We start from the raw sequence: 22,450 nt of genomic DNA on the forward strand, positions 1-22,450 counted from the left end.
TATTTGCAAATTTTAATAAAAAAACGAAATCAAACCATGTAAGTTAAAATCTGGATAACTTTACAATCTGAATGATTAATCAAATACTATACTCACAATTATGCAATAAAACAAGTTTAAAGTGGAATTTTGTTTCCATTATTCTGCTTATTTCTATTACAGATACCTATTGAAGATGGAATCACCTATTCAGATAATTGCTTTACTCAGTGATCTTAGCAAAAATTTAGTCAGACCTTTTAATGGTCTTAAACTTGACAGGTTACGATGATGTTTGGTTCCTCTGGGTTTTTCTTATGTTAGTTCTCTCTTAGTTGGTTAGCATAGAATTGTTGTCGGTTTTTTTTAAATACAGTAAGAAAAAGTTAAAATATTGGTTAATTTTAGCAATGTTTAGGCCCTCTCCTGTATCAGCCATTAGAAGATTGTTAGAGGTACACCTGTTTCTGTACAGCACACAAACACTAGCGTAGTACAAGAAGGTACAATCCTCGCCATTTTATTCAAATTATTGATTTTGAACATTTCAGATTTCATTTCCACTATCTTGTCTTCATTACAGCTATACTAACATATTTTAGCAGGAAGCGTGATATAGGACGAAGGTTAATTAATTAATTTAATTAAGTTAATTAATTAATTAAATTAATTAATGCATAGATTTGTACGGTGGATAATTTACGTATAGTCTCCATGGTTGCTGGATTAATTACACAAAATGTATATCCACCTACAATCCCTGGGGACCATTATTAAACTTGCATAATTAATTCAGAACTAAATTTCATTGTAAGTTGCATACTGATGTCCCCATTTACCTTACAGTAATTTTAAAACTAAACCAAAACATTACATTACTAACGTAATAACAAATCACCATTTAGATTCTAGGCAGGTTGCCTTCCGAATGTTTTCCCTTGGTATGTTTCCCCTGGCCTTTCTTGCCCCAAGCAATCTCCCCTTAGGGCAGTCTCTCCCTCCCACATCCCCTTGGCAATTGTATTTCTATCATTTGGCTTTATTGTTGTTACAATTTGGTCGCCCATCATCCTAATGCCGTGGTAAAATAAACAAAATATAAGACTCATTAAAATCTTTCCTATCAACATCATAATGTTTTATTATTTCGAGGAATTTTTTTTTTTCAATCACAGTGACAGTAGTCAGGACGTGAAATATATGTGAAGGATTCATGGATATCAATCATTTGCATTGTCATTTGTCGAGAACATCAAACCTTTACAATTAGTAAATACTAATATTATCTTGCCAGAGATACTTTAAAAAAAAGTAGTTTAACATTTTGCTTGTAAAAATATCATTTGTATTGAAGAAAGTCTATATATTATATTTTGATGTAAATGATGATAAAAATATTAGAAATATTTGTCCAACTATGATGTAAATTGTATCAAATGCTCATTACATTTTGTAAATACAGTACTATATATACATTGCTTTACTGCTAGTTAAATTTTGAAGATATAATCCAAAAGATAAAGAAATATGTTAGGCCATTTGTCCCTCCTTCCTCCTATTTTAAAATTGTGAATCTCTCACTGTAGCCTGGTGTTCATATCGCCTTAGAGATGGTCTACAGCTATGAACGTTAGCCTAGTGATTTTCAGCCTCTTGGTTCCAGTCCTTTATAAAGCTACTGAGTATTCAGTACAATTATGTCAAAGTTTGGTAAAACTTTTCCCATAAAATTCTTGTTTTCATCACATACTAATTGTACGTACAAGACTCTTGCGACATTACAGATGTTTGTTTTAGGAATTTTTTGTAAAAAAAAATTATCTAAGATAGTTCCACTGTTAATTATTAAAAGTACAAAATCAAAGTTCATGAACATTTATGTTTTAGTCATTAAAATGATAAAAATCTGTGATGTGAATGATTCTAAAGCTATGTCTACACTATCAAACTAGTTTGACAAAAAAAGTGTGGTATCCCCAAACATTGTAGTGATATGACATCATCATGTATATACAGGTATAAAGAAACATCACATTTTTTGTTGTCACATAAAGTCTGATAGTGTAGACAGAGCTTATATATTAATGGACAATAGCTCAGTATATAAAGATATAAACAAAAATCTTAAATTATTAAAGTAAATGAAATCTAATATAGTTAAATAAATGTACTGGGGCTATAGTCAAAAGTAAATATATTGTCTTGATAAAAAAGGTATAATCACACCTCTTCTTGTCTATCAAAAAATTTAATTTGCAATTTACTTAAAATCAATCTACACTATCAAACTAGTTTGACAAAAAAAAAGTGTGGTGTGCCCAAATATGGTAGTGATATGCCCAAATATGATAGTGATATGACATCAGCATGTCCATAAATGAGCACATCACATTTTTTGTTTGTAACATAAAGTTTGATAGTGTAGAAAGAGCTTAAGAATAGTTTCTGTTGACTATGGTATTATTAAGTAGTTAAAATTCCTAAGTCTTTGGGTTTGAATCATCCTCTTAGAGACTATTGTCTTATTATCAAATAATAAAAAGTTGACACTATATAAATTGATGTACTGTATGAAGTGGTCATGGTAGTTTTAGAATGCTCTCTCTGTGATTGCTTTTGATCAACTTGAAATTGGAGAAAAAATATAGTATAATAATATAATATAAAACGCAATAAGGTGGCATCTGTAGAATTTAGCTATGCTACGAAATGATGTTACAAATTTCTAACTAATATAATTGAAAATATTAAAGAGCATAATTTCTATAGGATTTATTCCTTTTCAAATAGTGCAATGTTCAATTCTATGAGATACGCACTTAATACACACACAGTGATTAAGAACAATACCCAAAAGCGTCCACAATTTGAAATATTGTTGTGTTAATTTTTGTTCATATGAATAAGATAAGATTATCACTATTGTTGTTGTTTTTGTAACCACTCCACAACCATATAACGTTGTTATTCAACCTTTCTCTATATATGAATAGCTTTTGTTAACAAATTTTCATATTCAGTAACTTTATAATTGTTTTTGAATGGTTGGGCATAGACAATAATAAGCCGACACACTATATGAGTTCATATATACCGCTGTCTATTTATTCACAGAATACCAGGTCCGAGACCTTGAAATCATTAACTGATTTCTTAAATGTTTAGTAGTTTGCCACTCATTTTGTATGGAATAAAACAAAAGGTTAAGAGGTCTGGATCCTATGGCGACACAATATATTAATTCATAAACCCCGCTGGCTTATTCTATAGAACACTAGCTAAGACTATTGAAATTATTAAAATTGTTGCTATGTTCACACAGTCTTTTCTCCATCGGAGTTAAAGTGCGTCTATCGGAGTTATTTAGCTTTTTCTGCGTTTAGACACAAAATTTCATATGATATACAACCATTTCACCTGGTTGGAAACTCTGAAAGTTTATACTGTATTGGATATAACATACTGATCACACAAGCATGTATGTCGTTGTAACTCCTATGGTTAAGGTTTTAACCTAGCTCTTTTCTATGCTTGTTTAACTCTGGTGCAGTATGTTTATTTATAGAATATTAGGTTAGAGATCACACAATGTGTGTGTATTTTGTCCAACATTTACAAATTTCAAAGGTGATTTATCTTCCACAACCAAGTTAGCCAAATTAATTTATGACAATGGTGTTCTGCATCTGTACCCCACTCTACAACCCAGAAGGCACATACCTTTAAGTACTATCAGTGAATAGTACAAATATGTTTATTTAACTTTTAAAATATAAATCTACATTGATTGATTCCTTTCATTTACTATCTTTTTTTCTTCCAACTTCCACTTATCTCATAAACTACCTTAAAATATAAATATTAAAAATTCTATAAATGAAGACGGCATTTATGATTCTGTGCTCAATCATATAATGGTATTAAAACAAGATATTTTGAATTCGACATCACTCTTTGAATATCAATTAATATTAAAATTCATAATTATCGTGTATCTGATGTATTTTATTACCAAAGAACGGTCATAAATGATTAATCCAATTTAGTTTTTCATCAAATTGGACATCACAAGTAATAAATTATTGCAACAGATACAGATTTTAAAACATATAATGAAAACTGTAATTATACGCTGAAAAGCAAGCGTTTGACATGTAGACTTTTTTCTTCATTACTCTGCTTACTTTAGATTTTTAAAATGTAATAATTATTATCAGATCAAAACTATAACACGAGAAACAGTTTACTCAAAATAAAAGGACAAAATGTCAAAAATTAAAAACTTCAAAACATTTAATATATCAAAAATCTTTTTTTTTCTTTTTAATACATTTCTTTAAATAAAACATTAAATGATCTGAGTAAATAGGAATGCTTTTTGTTCTAAATGTATACAGTATACTAAAGCTCTGTCTACACTATCAAACTAGTTTGACGTGCCCAAATATGGTGTGATATACCCAAATATGGTAGTTATGTGACATCATCATGTCCATATATGGGCACATCACATTTTTGTGACAGGAAAGTCTTTAGGTACTTTTTCTTCTTTTTTTTACTTTTATTTTGAGAATTAAAAAAACATATTACAGGAATGTGAAAATATATGGATTGGTGCCCAACAACCCAACCCATTGATGGTGTGTCCCCTCAAGCAAAGTGTTAAAACATTTATTTTTTAAATTTTTCTTTCACAGGTAAAACTGTACTAGTTTGATGCTTAGGATGTTGAACAACCATGGTTGAAAATTCTGCAGTGAAAACAGTAACCAGTTTGCTTATAAGATGTTTGCTTCCACCAATATTTTATAATGCTCTGGCCTGAATTTTTGTAAGAAGTCCTCCATTTTGCTTTTAACTCGCTCCGAGGTTGAAAATTCTGGGGGAAAAAAGGAAGAAGATGAGTTTTTAAATGTCAGACGCTAATTAGCTTAAGATGAATGGTATTTCAAAATGTTCAAATATACATTAGTATAAACTGTATGTCATTTTAAAGGCTTAATTACAATCAGACTTCCATACAATCAAACGAATGGATATAATTGTTAAAACTCTACCTATACGCTTAATAGCAGCAAAATGTGCGTTATGAAAAAAAAAATTTTTGGAATTTGTTGTTGGTAATAATTATACAGTTCTAAATACCTATACACCCACAATATATTACTGTAGTATGCACTGTCTTAAACTCTGTTTATTAGGTATGTACATATACAACATTTCAAGGGGACGCTTTCTGGAACCACAAAAAAGGGCATTTATAAAGATGTCACCTGAATAGGGGTTGGCTACAGTGAAATCCCCTTGTTGAAAATTTCCCCTATATTGCATTTTAAATACTAAATATTAATTTTCAATATATCATTAGGCAATTTAGAGTTTTTATCATAATTAGTGGTTTAATGGTATGCTATCTGCCATATCAAGCAAAAGACCAAGTTCGAATCTTGGTGTGGTTTTCTTATTTTTCCATTAACACTTTATTCTTTCTTTCGGTATTATTATTGGAGTTTAGAATTTCTTTCTTTCCGTTAATATTTATCACAAACATATATTTGGATTGTGTTACAATACTGTTTGAAATACTTATTACATTTGTCTAATGAGTCCACTTTATTACAGTATTGCCTTTTAATACCTAGATAAAATTAAGCTTAATTTTCTTTTAGTTTGGATCAGCATATCATGTTATCAAATTCTTTTTATGGTTACGAGAGCCTTGTGATGCAAATTTATTTGATTTCATCTGGTGTATCGCAGGGTTTTGCGTAACATATGCTAGGTATACACAAGTTGAGTGTTAAACTTAAGTTATTCCTTTACTCATTATTCAATGACATGGGCCTACTTTAATTTGCCATCAGAAAAAACATGGGCTTAAAACATCAAGCCATCAAAATATAAAATAAATCCGTAGATATCGGTCCATGATTTCTCATTTCCAGATAAGCCGTGTGTTTATACAGTAACATTTACGCATGAACTTGTAGGAGAGAAAATGCGACAAGGCTTTGAAGTAAATGAGGTAGGCTTGGTTTGTTTAGAATTGACTTTTAAACTATAACTCCTAAGAATACAGTACTGTCAATATATATACATGATTTATGACAGGTCATTGAAAACCTGGAAAATCTTAGAATTAAAAAAAAAAATTAATATTTTCCATGTATGTGGAAAAATATGGAAAATGTGGTATTCATTAAAAAGAGATGGCCTTCTGCCCAGATTTTCCACATAGGCAGATCTAGTCGATGGAGGGGTAGCTAGGAATGCACAACAAATCGCTTATCACCGACCCCCTATTTCAAAATCCTGGATCCAACCTTGATTGGCTGGTCCATTTTAAAAATTTATTTTTAGAATTTTTATTACACCTTATTTATAGAGGGTGACCCTAAACAGCGTATGCTGACGATCAAGGGGCCCTCTTGATGAGTGATAGTGGCTGTGTGTATACTAGTACACCGGGGTAACCCCCTACTCGTCTCGAAAGATGTACTAGGTGCACATGAGCCAGATGTGTACACTGGACCTACGGTTTATAGTCCTTATCCGAGAAGACTCGTTCTACCACCAGAACCATGGAGCGAGTGAGTCTCGAACCCTTGCCGATGTTGATATGGCAAGGTATTGCAGTTCCACTGTCTTAACCGCTTGGCCACTCGCGCACATGAATCCATGTTTGGAAAAAATAAGTATAATGTGGAAAACAAGTTTGTGTTATTGGCCTATTGAGTAATCACACAGTATTAGTACAACAATAAACTCAATCCCCTTTAAGAAATATTTGACACTCCCATGTTGAATACAGTTAGAAAAAGAAAGAAAGGCATCGGCCATTACCAACAACCAGGTACAGTAGGTTTATTTACTTTATTAGTGTGTCAAAGTAGTTGAATATGTCTTCACATGTTAATTTTGTTCTTTTATTGTTAAACCAGGTCGTTGTTGTAAGAGTTGCCGTCCATTGTACCATGTACACAATGAAGTTTGATGGTAGGTAAATAAATGAGGTGAAACAAAGTAGCTTAAAGATGGCATTCTATCAAAGTTTTTTATGGTATTAATCATGATGCTATCTATCAATAACACTATAATAAGCAACATGGTGGAATTTGTTAGAGTTTGTCTGTTTAAATAGCTTACAAAGCATAGAAGATACATAACTATCATGTGTTAGAACGAACAGCCAGACGCTATCCAGTCGTGTTTTAACACAATAAGATACTGTATTGGTGGATATTTGATTTTGAAATTACTTTAGGAGGGCCCAGGACCTAAACATTATAAAGTTCTGAACTTAAATATTGCTTTGTCGAGTTGGCTGCCCCCACCTCTTTGGGTCTGCTTATGGTATCTGCATATCCAATAGAAGAATCCAAGTTTGAATCTTGGTGGTGAAGACAATTTTATTCAAACTATTTCATTTGTTGCATAACACTACAAATACCAATATCATGATTAAGTGATACAGTTTCTCTGTAAGCCTTCAAAATTATTTGATAATTTCATGCATCAATGATTAAAAATAGTTGAAATTTGAAATTAGAACACTTTTTAATTAGAGCAAAGCTAAATATTTAATCCAGTGTATAGTTGTGTCCAAATGTCCATATTAAGAAAATATAACTAATTAAACGCCACAATTGGAAAAATAAAATAGAGAATTATATCTGAATAATGCTTTTATAATCTTCTAACTTCATATATATTCATACAACCTGTTTTATGAATGCTTTAATCTTAGCAGGATTACACCAACCAATTTGAATCATATCATCGCTGATACTATAAAAGTAGTTTTTATGTTTTCATAATTCTGTATGGAATTCGTATCTTGCTTTTAATTTATATTTTTATTGTGTAATTCCGCTGTGAACTAAATATAATATGTGGTATATTTTGACTTATTTCTACAAGAATCTGCGGACTTAAAAGTCAATACAGTACAGTATTGAAAAATATAACCTCCTTGGCGGAGGTAATAAAATAACTCCAGTTTTTGACAGTTGGTATAGAAGACTGTGATGTATAATAGATTTGATGTTTGTTTGAATTCCTACGTTAATTATAAACATAAAATCAGAAATAAAAAACAACATTGAATATGATAACACTGATGTTGGGATTACAAATATGATATGATACAAAAAAAAATATGGTAATAATTGATTTATGATAATGAAAGGGGAGGAGGTTAGTAAAAACCAGTGTACCAAAAATTATTTAGTGAATAATATATTACTTAGGCCTATATTAATATATTACATGTAGTACATTTTATTAAAAATTATTAAAGTTTTATAATAATAAAATATAATAATAATAATATCCTGGATTTATATAGCGCCAAATGTTGTGAAACCTCTAAGCGCGCTGAACATTATTACCCTGGTCATTTTTGCATCAAAAATGTATGGAAACATACACCCATAATGCAGCTAGTAATCAGCGCAAAGTTGTGTCTTGATCTAACCGGGTACCCATTTATACACCTGGGTGTTACGTAAGTAAAGTATCTTGTCTAAGGATACAAGCAATGCGGCAGAGTTGGATTCGAACCGCGATCTCACGATCAGTAGTCCAACGTCCAACACACTGCGCCACACACCCATAATGGTTCAAAATATAAAGATTACATAAGAGGGAATCTTCAAGTGAGCTCTACTGCTGTTGCTATCTCTGTGACAAAGTTAACAACATAAATGCATTGGTTATGTAAATGAGGGATAGGGTGGATTGCAAATATATTAGCTCCACCTGTGTCTCAACCTCAACCACCACCCCACAAAATTGTTTTCTACGGTAGGAAATGCTTGCTAGGGAAGGATCCCATACCCTTTCTCAGCATATTGGATGTACCCATTCATTCTCCCTCCCCCCCCCCCCCCCCCCAAACTGTAATCATACCTAAGGACTCTGCAAACTTGTCAACTTTGTCTACCATTGAATGTACATCTTGCTTATCATCGCAATTCACCAGCTCAATCTCACCCACCTCAAATCCAAAATCGGTTCTATCAAAATCAACATTGAAATCAACGATTGTATAAGTCTTTCTGTTTGTAACAAACTTTGCAAACTCGGTTAGACACTGGCCTATATCAACCATTGTTGCTTCAGAATGGTTGAATAAAACGGGGAATTGATGCGATAAATACAAAGCGATTTCGTGATTGGTTTCTATTTCTACATATTGGCAAGTTAAACTATTACAGCGTTCTTTGGGAGGATGTTTAAGTTGCCATTTATCCCCTCTTTTTCTCAGCCATGTGTCTGATAAAGATAAGTCATAATTTGCTGTGTCAAAATAAGTGTCAGTAAAAGAAACTTCTCTTTTCTTTATTCCACCTTTCTGTACTAAAATTGCCTCACTCTTTTCGTGAATTACAAATTTTCTCTCAATTTCTAAAGCCATTATTTGTTAGCTCCTAACGTTCATTGTCTACTTTTCAATACAATACTCTGTTATTTAAAAGCCTTTATCTAGGCCTAGGCCTACTCTACCGACAGCAATGTTCAGCGAGCCTAGGCTTATACGTTTTCAGTCTTCGTATCCGTCGCCTCCAGCCGAATAAATGCCTAGCCTAGCCACAGTTGTTACGTTCAGTGAGCTTAAAATTGTTTTTTCGGAGGTTTTAATTCAATTATATTTTTCTTTCTGGCTAATGTATGCGTATTTTCGATGGATAATAGTACAAGAAACTCGATTGTTCCGTTTATTTTGAAGACAAACGATTTTATTTTCTGTCTGCGAAACGAGTGTCGCTCTTTCTCACCTTTTTTGTTTACAACTCGTCTCTCTCACACATGTGTGGCTTCCCCATTACGTCACTTCCGATGGCCTTGACCAGTATTGCCAGACGTTCTTTTGGAAAAGTAATTAAGCACGGGCTATAATAAGACGATCCAGCTAGCGGGATTCATTGCTTACATTTTAAGCATGAACGTTATGCACATTTCTATAATATTGCTTACTTTCTAAGCGGTTAAATACACACCATTTTCCTTATTATATGTTTCTTATACTTAAGTTCAAACTAAGTTCATGCTTAGGATGCGCGACAAGAGATTATTGCAACTCATAAGGTTTTCTGAGGTCATATATTGTAATCACGTGATCTGTCTACGCTGTTGACGTCGCGCAATATTTTGCGGCTATTTCAAGCGTGTTTTTCTGCGAAATAAATCTCTACCACCACTCACACAGTCAATGAAGCTGAATGCTATTAGAATTCACCACTCACTTCACTGTAGCAGTGTACTACTACACATCCATTGATCCACACCCGTTTTTCTTTCCAGCGCATTAGGACAAAATGGGGTCTGGGGTAGAAATTGGCTTTATGCAAATGAGGTTAGCACATCAGTGACTTTCGCTGGAGGAATTAACCTTGGTTTTTTGTCTCAATGATGAGGATTTCCCGATCTCAATTTACACCCTCACTCAGCTTTGAGCATCGCAACGGAATTATTCACTCATCAATCCTTTGCTAAGGGTTTATATTTCTGTTAAGCAATTGCTGGAATTATTGTTTTCTTATGGGCGGTGTTGTTTGCTAAAGTAAATATTTGACAGTAGGCATTAGTGGGTGAAAGAATATGTAAATTGTCTTACACCTATTACGCATGCCCATTGATTATCAGCGCTCTCTGCCATTTTGGAAATAATTAGCGAATTATGCCGTGCCTGACTGATTGGGTATGATTCGCTCGCTCTTTTCTCTTCGAAAACTTACCGAAGATCTCACTGATTACGCGCGAAACACCTCGTCGCTCGAAGAATACTTCCATATTTAACAAGTGGAGAAGTTTCGTATTCCAGCGCTATTTGGTTTTCCAGAAAACGTAAGTTTAAGTTTAGTTCTCTTGAGGGTAAATGTTTTGCTTCTCCGCGGCTCTGGGAGCTGCTAATTACCGGCCTTAGAAGCCGATAATTAGGAACGTTGCTTAGTTGACTACGGATCTTAAAACGTGTGAAGTGTGCATTGTTCTACAGCAGATTCATACCAGGTAGGCTAGATTAAAATTTGTATCTGATCAACTCTCGGATAGTAGATTTTGAAAAGTTCTAACTTAGTTTTGTTTTAGTTTGTTGTTTTTACCTGACTTGCGAAGTATCGTCTAATACTTACTAGGGTTGTGCACCCATCCATGCATTGCGTTGGAATCCTACAACAGGTACCCAAATCTCAAATCAAAGTACGTGCTTAGTTGCCGAATTTGGATATATTTTTGTTAGGATATTCAGTTGTGGATTTTAAATGTTGATCTATTTTTATTTTATAGTAAATTTCTTGCAAAACAACGCATTGTTTGTTTATATAGAGTTTCACAGAAACCAATTCAAGGTGACAAGGTTGTTACCTGTCTAGGCCAGAATGATAGGCGTTATGCGTGGTCTAAGATAGATAATAGCATACCTAAGTATAGATTAAGGAAGCACATAGAAAGAACGTAGCTAGGCCTAAAGTTAAATTAAGAACATATAGCAGCAGTCTAGGTTACATGGTGTAGCCTGTGTTTCTATTTTGGTAAGCACACTCACTGAATGCAAGCAGTCATGAGTTAGCCAGGCCTTGAGGAGCCATCCAATTAAGCTGGCTTGCATTGGTTTGTTTATTTTTGTTTAAAGCAACAATCAATGCAAAAAATATTACTTGATCCTAACTTATTTTCTTATTAATTTTCAATTTTAAAATTGTAATACAGTATATGGTTGAAACGCTAAATTATTTATTAGTTAGATAATTAACATTCATATTTTTTAAAGCATATCAATAAAAGAATTTCTAAATTGCATAATCAATAAATAATTACAAATTTGACTTCAGAATGTTAATACTATAATTACATTATAATTTATTAAAACAAATTGTGTACTGTATACAGTTGAATTGTCCAAAATATTGAATGAAACTGTTGTGACGATTAATTCATTTGTTAATAATTCTAAAATGTGATATTATTTATAGTAGCATTATTCAAAGACTGTGTTACCAGCATAAATTTGTAATTTTTAATTAGGATTCATAATTTCAAGCTTAAATGTCATTTTTATTATTATATTAGCCCAATATTCAGGTTGATTGATTTATTGTACACTGAATTTAGGATATTTACGTTTCATATTGTTCCAATGATTTTTATAGTAAAATGCAGTTTCCTTAACACATTTAAAATACAGTACTATTTTATTCAATTTAGTGAACATTTCTATTATCACATGTTATACATGCAACTTTAGTGGACACTCTAATTAGTGTTAATTGCACTTTTTAGGGTTAAATCATGTGGATTGTAACCATTGTACACTGCTATCTGTATAGATAGAACACTAAATCAAACTCCTGTAGTTAGGCAGTATATTTTAGGGACACAACACTAAAGATAGGCAGTATCTACAGTATGTGACACAACACTAAACACCTTATTATAAGGGTATAACACTATCATGATTTTAACACAGAACACTATATAAATTAGTCACATGGATGATGATTGTTGAATATTATAAAAATGTTAGATAATGTTTACAAAATAATGTGATTTAAATGTTTATTACATCATTGTCCAAATCAATATAAAATAATGCAATAATGTATACAGTAATAGCATATGTTCATAACAGTTGATTACATTATTGAACATTTTCAAAATCAATACGACACAAAATAATGTACTCTATCAGTAATAACATTGAGTATTACATTAATGTGAATGTAGTACATTAGTAACATAGGTGGTTTACAGTCCAAGTGTCTATATCAGGTACTTATACTGTGATGTTATTATTGAACATATTTATCGGTCATATTGTCAAGGCCATATTGATGGAAATGAATGTTTCGTATCTTTAAGACTGTTTGCTTCACATTCAGAGAAAAATTATCGGACAGTGTAAAATAAATTATGCATGGAGTTTAAAAGCATTAACAATATGTTGATTTGACTTGGTAACTGCTCTTTATTTTAACATCAGTTTGAAGTCGGCTCTCTCACTAATTTAGCAACAAAATTTGATTTTCTCTTAATGGCTATATTGTCCATCAAGGGAACATACCAGAAACAGGTAGATATCCCGAGGGAAGATTCGTATGAATAAAATATTATGCAAAGAATTAAATGCTACGAATATAAACATCTTCTAATATCTTGTGTGTAGTTTTCCTTTTATTTTTATCTTCTATATAATAATGTTGATAAAAATATAATCTTTGTAATGCCTTATATTTACTGTATATATTGTTTGCATTCACATTAACTCTAAAAATATACAACTTATTAAACAATACAACTATAAACATTTACTATGACATTATATCCACATAACATATCCACACACATATAGTACTTTACTTTATTATATTTTAATGCTGTACAAAAATAATTGAAGTAAATGAAACTAACAATAAAACATACAGGACAGTCATAGTCAAAACTTGCATAATCTCCAAAATCGCTAAAATAATTTTAAAAAAAATAAAGTGTCTAATATGAAAAGCTACAGTAAAGTTATTTGCTTGAAAAATTAAGGCTAAATTATTATTATTATAATTTATAAAGTGTTGAGAAAAATCTTTCTTGATTATGAATTATCTCATTAAACAATAGCATCATAAATTATTTATTAAAAGTGCCAACTAAATGTTTATATGTAAACATCAGTAAATATTGTTAACAGAAATCATATCATTTAAACATAAGTTCAGCGATCAGTTTCCTTACAGTAGGATTTTATAGTGTCTGGCTAACAAACCATGTAATCTTAGTTATGTTTCTGCATTGTGAATTCCTCCCTCTGGCAGTAAAGCACCTTTCTATAGTTTCTAGGCCTCCTGCTTTGAATTTCCATTTATTTAAGAGTCACTAAACACAGTCAGGATTTAACTTGAGTAAATTCTTTTGACTTGTCTACCCTGTGAAAGTGTGTTAAACAATAGCTATGACAGATACGCTTTTTAATCGCAGTAAGTTCTTAAATAGTGGCTGATGTGTGTATATTTGCCGAGGACTCAAGATCTCATAGTATAATATTAACTTGATTGTTTTGTGCTTCTAAAACACCCTTTGCGTACCCCATTGGTTCCTTAATAACCTTTTCATTGAGGTGTTAGGTACACAGGTCAAATGCTTTATTTTACAAGATTGCTTAGGATGTGCCAAGTTAAAATTATGACAATTAAATTGCACTATTATGCTTCCACTTCATCTGCTGCATCTGGTATCCATAATTACTATTATACTATAAATACCTTAAAGAATATGTTTGCTGTAGGTTAAGTCAGATGATGATTGAAGTGACATTTCAAATAAAAACATGGATTTGATGAAAATTATATTAAAAAAATTATTATCCTAGTGGTGTTCAGTTTTTGTGAATGGCTGAATAAATTTGAACAAGTTTCAGTTGTCTGATGGCAGCAGCATTTTCTGTGTTTGAACAATTTTGAAACGTACTTGTAACTTGACCATTCTCTTTTCTTATCATTTGGCTTTCGGTAATAATCTACTAATAAATATAACAATGTGTGTTTATTTCATTTAATGAATGTTTAATAATTTCCTTTCTAATATATTTTGTTTCCAAAATGTTTGATTCCAACGCTGATGTTGAAAACATCTGTTACATAATTGGTGAAACAGGTCTTAGTTAACGTTTTTGTAAATATTTAATCCTGTAGGATATTAGTTTTGAATAAAAAAATTAAGAACTATTGCAAACAAAATATTGGAAGAAAATTATATTCTTTGATTGCTTTTTGTCAGATGACACCATAATGGAGCAAAGTATTGTAGAAATATTTGTTACTTGCTGCATAAATTTCACAATAACAATATAATACAGATAGATTGCATAACATTTTAGAAACTTTACAACACATAGGAATACCAATGGTGGTATAACCCTCAAACCACCAACCAACCCTTCCTCCCCCTCCCTGGCTACATAGGTATATATTGTACCATATCATATATTTCATTATCATCTGCTACGCTTCTGTAGATATTACATGTGTTAATCATTTCCATTGCTCTTTTTTTCGGTAGTCTGTCATTATAACTATGTGTTTTCTTTGAGTTCTCATTTTATGTATTATACAGTATTTGTATCTTAGCTTATTATATAGTTTCAAATTTTCCAAATAGATTGAAAACCAGATCACCCAGAATAAGAGTTTCAAACACGTTTCACTTGCTTTAGCTGAATTGTATCTTTGGGATAGACAAGTCGTATCTAATAGAAGATGTACCATAACACAAAAGACCCAGAGTTTCAACCTGACTACTTTTTCACAGAGGTCAACACTGGCCTGCACAGGGATTGCTCCCTTTTCTTGAGACAACCACATCACTTTATATTTCTTGTGGCTACATTAATGGAACCACATACTGTACTACAGAGGGCACAGATTGAACAGAGTGAAGATGATTTAAAAGCCTATAAGCATTTCAACAATGAACTTACTACAATAGAAGAAATGCCATGTAACAAAAGATGTACTGTAAAACTTTACCAACCCATTTGACCTTGAAACATATATTGATGGTACATTTTATTCCAAGTAAACATACTTTGTAAACATATTAAAAACCTACATATTTTAGCCATATGTTATTATTACCAACAATTTATCACCAACGCTTTACACAAAAGTTACTCATTTTTAGCAGATGTAGATAGGATTTAGTGGACAATATATTACAATAATTATTAGTCTACACACATATTTCAGTTTTTATTTGTTTTCTATTTTACGCATAAGTTGATGATTTTAGTTTTTTTGGAAACAAGAATAGCTTAAATTAGAAACAATGCACAGTGCTTTTACTGAGCAATGCACAGATTCTTCCACAAGATATAACAGTAAATTGTAATGCTAAAAGCACTGTTTAAATTTAATTCAACCAACCCTGATCTGTGAAAAAATGTATAGCTCAGTATATTTAAGAATGCTTGCATGGGATGGGACTGGAACTGCAATTGGCAGATTACAGTACAGTAGAACCTCCATTTTACGTACGGTACGGGACCGAAAGGCGTACGTAAAACAAGGGATTCGTAAAATCAAGGTTGACCTTAAATTGTAGACCGTAGATCGTAGCTAAAAAGGCTGCCGTGTTTGCCTACAGCATGTAGGTGGTCACCAGCTTAGCTAGGCCTAGGCCCTAGGCCCTTCCTAGACTAATCTAGGCCAGGCTAGCAGGCCTAGTAAGATGTGAGGCCTAGAAAATTACAGTATATACAGGCTTTGCGATTTAGTTTAAATAAAGTGTTGTAAATAAAAATATCAATGCTGTATTTTCTATCAATAAAAACAGTCGCTGCTGTAGGGGAATGCACATGAGATCCTCACACAGCCATGGCTTTGTGCTTTGTTGTTGTTAAATTGCGCCCTCAATGTAAGAAAATGATGACGTCATCGGTCATTTTAAGCGTACGTAAAATCAAGGGAACGTAAAATCAGGGTACGTAAAACGAAGGTTCTACTGTACTACATAGGCTGGAATCATACCTGAAGCAGTGGCGTAACGCAGGGAGCAAAAACCTCTGGTTTAGCACTTTTAAGGAACCCTCCAACACTGGGAAATTGCATTGGGGCTGCTCATGTTCTGGGATCCCTTGAGCTGTGGGATCCTTGGGTTTAGCCATTGAGCACTCATAGTGGTTAGGCCACTGACCTCAAGACCACCAAACTGGCACCCATTGCTATACGATTGTATTAAAATCCAAATTAGCAGCAAGTTATAGTTTGATTTCTTACTTCAATATTCCTGATACAAAATTCCAAAAATGAATGTGCTAGTTTTTTACACAATCTATAATGATCTCAAGCTCTGTCTACACTATCAAACTTTATGTGCCCATGATGTCATATCACTGCCATATTTAGGTATATTACCACCATATTTGGGTACCACATCACACTTTTTGATAGTGTGGACAGAGCGTTACTCACTTTTTGCATTGCATACTGTTCATATCTGACTGTATTGATTCTGGTCATTTGCTGGAGCTTATTGATTTTCCACTTAATTAGAACATGTTCTAAACGAAGTGGTCTGCTTCTTGCAGGTAAAAGCATTAGCTCTCATTTGCATATAGATGTAGTTTTCTACAAGTTTAATGAGATTCAAGTCTATCTAACGGGTTGTCTGCGATCGAGCAAAGATAATGAACTAAAAATTGTGCACAACCTACCTAAGTTAATTACGTTTGACAGTGGTGGGTTATAAACAGATGAAACAAACACAACAGTTACAATTGTATGAATTTCTTTTGTTTGCTGTCTTTAGTATTTATATCTCTGTTCTTGATCAATAAGTGTACACTTCCTTAATGAATGTTCATATAGGAAATGAATGCGTCCATATTGTTTTGTCTAGAGTGTTAATTGCAAAAAGCTATTTTACTACTGGGGAGTTTAAATTATTCCTATTAATGTTTGTGCCTCTCCCACACCACATATGAATTGGATTTTATGATTACATAATCATATTAGCAACAAGTGTAGAAATTAATGCCAACTCGTTGACATTTATTTAACGCTGATATATTTGGTGCAAATTGTGAAGAAGAGAAATATTGCACAAAAGAAAAAAGACCACATTTTAATTTGGTTTATCCAGGTAAGTAAATTTATGTATATCGACATCAAATCATCAAATCAATAAAAAGTGTTAAAGGAAAATTAATCTGAGTGGAAGGCCTTGCCCTTACAATAAACTTGAGACTGGGTGGTGGTGGATAAATTAAATGCTAGATGACCCAGCCTAGCACCAACTACTTCCATCAATAACTAGGCTAAAAGGTAGCCTTGTCCATGGCATGAGCAAATTAAAGCTAGATTTCTTCACACTTGAATAGCTCTAACTTGAACCCTAAGATAATCAATACACTGGCCTAGGCTGTATGATTATGTCTTATTAGAGCATGTGTTAGCCCTCAAAGGAACTAGTGGAAATGAATGTATTACACTGTCTCACTATCAAACTTTATGTAACAAAAGAATGTGATGTGCCCTACCATATATGGACTTGATGATGTCATATCACTACTATATTTGGGTACATCACTATCATATTTGGGTATATCACTACCATATTTGGCACATCAAACTAGTTTGATAGTGTAGACAAAGCTTTACTCTGTGTTTATTAGCTATATTTCCATCAACTTCTTGTTTTAAACACCTTTCAATTCAACATCTAGTTATAGTCAACTTCTATTGTTTGTTTCAATATACAGTTTCCCTTTTCACTAATAAATACTTTTGTTTTAATCTTTTAACTTGATTTTTAAAATAGTAAAATTCATCATTTTACTAGTTTCTTTCTAATTGTTATATCACATAAATGTTGCGTATAAATCCCGCCCAAGTTCAAATCTTGTTTAAATTGTTATATTCAAATTGTGCTTTTTCCAGTGGTATATATCTTATGTAGCATAAATAAATTCAATGTAAATTTTATGAAATATTTTTTCAATTGGTTACAAATTTTCATTTTGCTACATTATTTTATTTGTTTTAGATATTTTTTTATAGAAATGTTTTGTTTGTAATTTTAAAGAAATCACTGTTTAATATATATATGCAACTCATTATTATGAATATTGATTTTTAGACATCTGTCGTATGAACAAATCCACAGTTTCTTTAATCAATTGCAATTACCGTACTATTAATTAATTCCAATTTTAAAACAAGACATATGGCCTTAAGTATCAAGTTTTAACAGAGTTTTTGTATTTACATTTTAAATGAAAATTCTATAGAATATTATATTACTATTGTTTGTGCAGATTAGGATTCTGTTTGTTTTTTTCAACAATTTGATTTATCTAGAATATTCAATTGGAAAAATAATATTTATTTTCTTCAAAGTTATCTTCAGACAAGGGGCCTCTACAGGGGGATTTATGTTAATACGTAGAGATACTACACATCAACCAACAGTTAAAAGATCATTTTGGCATACAGTAAAAATAAGACCAGTGTCATAAAAATGTGAATATGGTAGTGATGTGCACAAATATAGTAGTGATATCACATCATCATGTCCATATATGGGCACATCACATTTGATAGTGATAGTGTAGACAGATCTTAAGATTAGTTTTCATATAACATGATAGCACAAATATCACTCGCAAGTATTACCAGAATTTTTTTTCAGCTTTAGGATTATAAAAAGATTATGTGGTCAGAAAAATGGACAATTAAAATCTTTAGAACCAGGTCGCTAAACAACCTTCTCTAAGTTATCTATAATTTCACACTTTTCTAATCCAAGTGTTTATAATTTGGTTTTTAATGTAGGTTCCTTGCCATTACTCATTTCATAGTTTTACACCAACCATTCTCTATCTCTCTCATTGTGGCCATCCATCGGCCATGGAAGCCATCACATAGTTAAATATCAGGGAAAAAATACCAAAAGCCTGTCCCCTCTCTGAGGCTCTCCCTTATCCATGTAGAGGGGGAGTTTAAGTACGTTTTTCAGTCATTACGATGATATCTACTTGTTTCTTGGCTTATAATCCTATTGAAATAGTACTTGGCATCCATTGCCTCGCCAGAGTGAGAATAAAGTATTTTGTCCAACAAACATTCACGCATTCAATTTTGGTTCATATATATATAGCCAAGTGTTACAACTACATGATATTATTAAATACAAATTGTTAAAACAATGCATCATTCACATCCAGTGAACTTTACATTCTCAAATAATGTATACTAATTAGATAGTAAGCAAGCTTTAATTAAGTATAATAATTAAGTACGTTAATGAGAAAATAAGACTTAATAAAAATCATTAGTCGAGTGCACGTTTGCTAACTGCACACTGTTCTACTCCGAATAGTATAATTATTCGATTTAAAAAGCCAGTACATGTTAGAACCATATAATTGAACAACATAGATATAGAAATTGGAGAAAATGTTTCAAGAAAGGTCATGTTTTGCAATTGTTATATTATTTGTTTTGAATCAAATTAAATAATTACATAATTGAAAGTTGTTTTTGAAATATAAAGAAACTGTAAGAATAGTATTGTGTTACAAGTCAGAAAAAAAATATTTATAAACAAAACAATGGCCTTTCCATTGGAATGGCTTGTCATATATCACAGTGGGTATAATTTTCACTTATCACTTGGCAGAGCTTTGATTTTTATCAGCTAACCTGACATTCCATCATTCCTTTCAGGTACGGTTTCATGCCAGATTCCAATAGTGTTTATCATTTACATCAGTGTCATCATCAGTATGTCAAATTTACATATTTACACATGCTAAATGATATTTTTAAAGCTAATGTAGTAAGTAGTAGAGTAGATGTCTTTGGGACTCAACAAAGTGCCCCCTTAATAGAGGTGATTGGCTGTATTGTTAAAACATACATTTTCCTCATTCATGGCATGGAAAAGTGCCCCCTTAATAGAGGTGATTGGCTGTATTGTTAAAACATACATTTTCCTCATTCATGGCATGGAAAAGTGCCCCCTTAATAGAGGTGATTGGCTGTATTGTTAAAACATACATTTTCCTCATTCATGGCATGGAAAAGTGCCTCCTTAATAGAGGTGATTGGCTGTATTGTTAAAACATACATTTTCCTCATTCATGGCATGGAAAAGTGCCCCCTTAATAGAGGTGATTGGCTGTATTGTTAAAACATACATTTTCCTCATTCATGGCATGGAAAAGTGCCTCCTTAATAGAGGTGATTGGCTGTATTGTTAAAACATACATTTTCCTCATTCATGGCATGGAAAAGTGCCCCCTTAATAGAGGTGATTGGCTGTATTGTTAAAACATACATTTTCCTCATTCATGGCATGGAAAAGTGCCCCCTTAATAGAGGTGATTGGCTGTATTGTTAAAACATACATTTTCCTCATTCATGGCATGGAAAAGTGCCCCCTTAATAGAGGTGATTGGCTGTATTGTTAAAACATACATTTTCCTCATTCATGGCATGGAAAAGTGCCCCCTTAATAGAGGTGATTGGCTGTATTGTTAAAACATACATTTTCCTCATTCATGGCATGGAAAAGTGCCCCCTTAATAGAGGTGATTGGCTGTATTGTTAAAACATACATTTTCCTCATTCATGGCATGGAAAAGTGCCCCCTTAATAGAGGTGATTGGCTGTATTGTTAAAACATACATTTTCCTCATTCATGGCATGGAAAAGTGCCCCCTTAATAGAGGTGATTGGCTGTATTGTTAAAACATACATTTTCCTCATTCATGGCATGGAAAAGTGCCCCCTTAATAGAGGTGATTGGCTGTATTGTTAAAACATACATTTTCCTCATTCATGGCATGGAAAAGTGCCCCCTTAATAGAAGTGATTGGCTGTATTGTTAAAACATACATTTTCCTCATTTATGGCATGGAAAAGTGCCCCCTTAATAGAGGTGATTGGCTGTATTGTTAAAACATACATTTTCCTCATTCATGGCATGAAAAAGTTCCCCCTTAATAGAGGTGATTAGATGTAATGTTAAAAAATACATTTGTAATGTCATAGACAAGTGTCCCCTATATATTATTTAAGCAATTAATATATATTTCTGGCTGTGCCACTGTAAAAACCATTTCAGATGACCATCTAGTGAAAATGCACTGTACCTTATTAGACAGCTGCATTATCAAAAAGAACCACAAATTGAATGTGTGCTGTTTTCAAAGAATTTTCTCTTCTTTACCTTTTTGAATAATAGTATTATGACTTCTCTGTCTGGCAAAATGTTGACTGAAGAAGGTGACCTTTTACAGCTGATTGGTCATGCAGTTTATCAATGACCTTTACTGGGGAAACCCCAAGGTCATTGCTCATTCATGCTCTATTTCTAGACAGCTTTGTTGACCACTGGTCAAGCTATATCAGCCATTTCATTGTCAAGGTCTTGGTATAGTTTACTATAATCATTGATATTTGACCTAAATAAGCCTGTACAGTACTGTACTTTTATGACATTGGTACAGGTTGTACTAGTAGAGTACTACATTTCTGTTGTTGTTCATTTCAATTCAAAATTACTGTACATTAAAAAAAATATGATTACGAATTTGCATAGAACACCATCAATTATTTTGTTACAATTTTTAATTGATTTCTGTATCATATATTTGTACCACCTTATATGATTTCTTCACCATTTGCCTGTTTCTCATAATATCTCCATAAATATTCTTACTTTGGTGGTCTTTTCAACCTGTTAACCTCATTTACCTAATCAGCTTTGAATACATCTGATGATAATTATTAATGCAATATTTGAGACTCCCTGTCATACTCTAGACATCATCATTTTTAATTTAAATCGTATGTGCCCTTAAATCTTTAAAATGCAAGAATCTTTTTGTACAAATTTGTTTAAAAACATTGTTTTAAAATTATTGTACTGTATATCATAATGGTTGGTGTAGTAGGTATTTATTTTAGACATTTTT

At 32.3% G+C, this 22,450-nt stretch overlaps 2 protein-coding genes across 2 annotated transcripts in view; one reads left to right on the forward strand and one right to left on the reverse strand.

Annotated features, from left to right (window-relative positions):
• Positions 1-4,197: 4,197 nt before the first annotated feature.
• Positions 4,198-9,752, reverse strand: LOC144851156 (thiamine-triphosphatase-like). Its single transcript, XM_078708714.1, has 2 exons — positions 8,890-9,752; positions 4,198-4,858 (listed from the first exon to the last, which is right to left on the reverse strand). Exons 1-2 carry the CDS (start codon positions 9,395-9,397, stop codon positions 4,758-4,760), a joined length of 609 nt encoding a protein of 202 aa, XP_078564840.1. The 5' UTR covers positions 9,398-9,752; the 3' UTR covers positions 4,198-4,757.
• A 490-nt stretch (positions 9,753-10,242) lies between these two features.
• The window catches only part of LOC144851133 (zinc finger homeobox protein 3-like), an 84,564-nt gene continuing 72,356 nt past the window's right edge, over positions 10,243-22,450 (forward strand). Inside the window, exon 1 of the mRNA XM_078708675.1 lies at positions 10,243-10,827. The gene's annotated coding sequence lies outside the window, so the exon portion shown is untranslated. The remainder of the gene's footprint in view (positions 10,828-22,450) is intronic.

This window comes from Antedon bifida, chromosome 8, assembly GCF_963402885.1.
Source record: "Antedon bifida chromosome 8, ecAntBifi1.1, whole genome shotgun sequence".
Taxonomy (NCBI): domain Eukaryota; kingdom Metazoa; phylum Echinodermata; class Crinoidea; order Comatulida; family Antedonidae; genus Antedon; species Antedon bifida.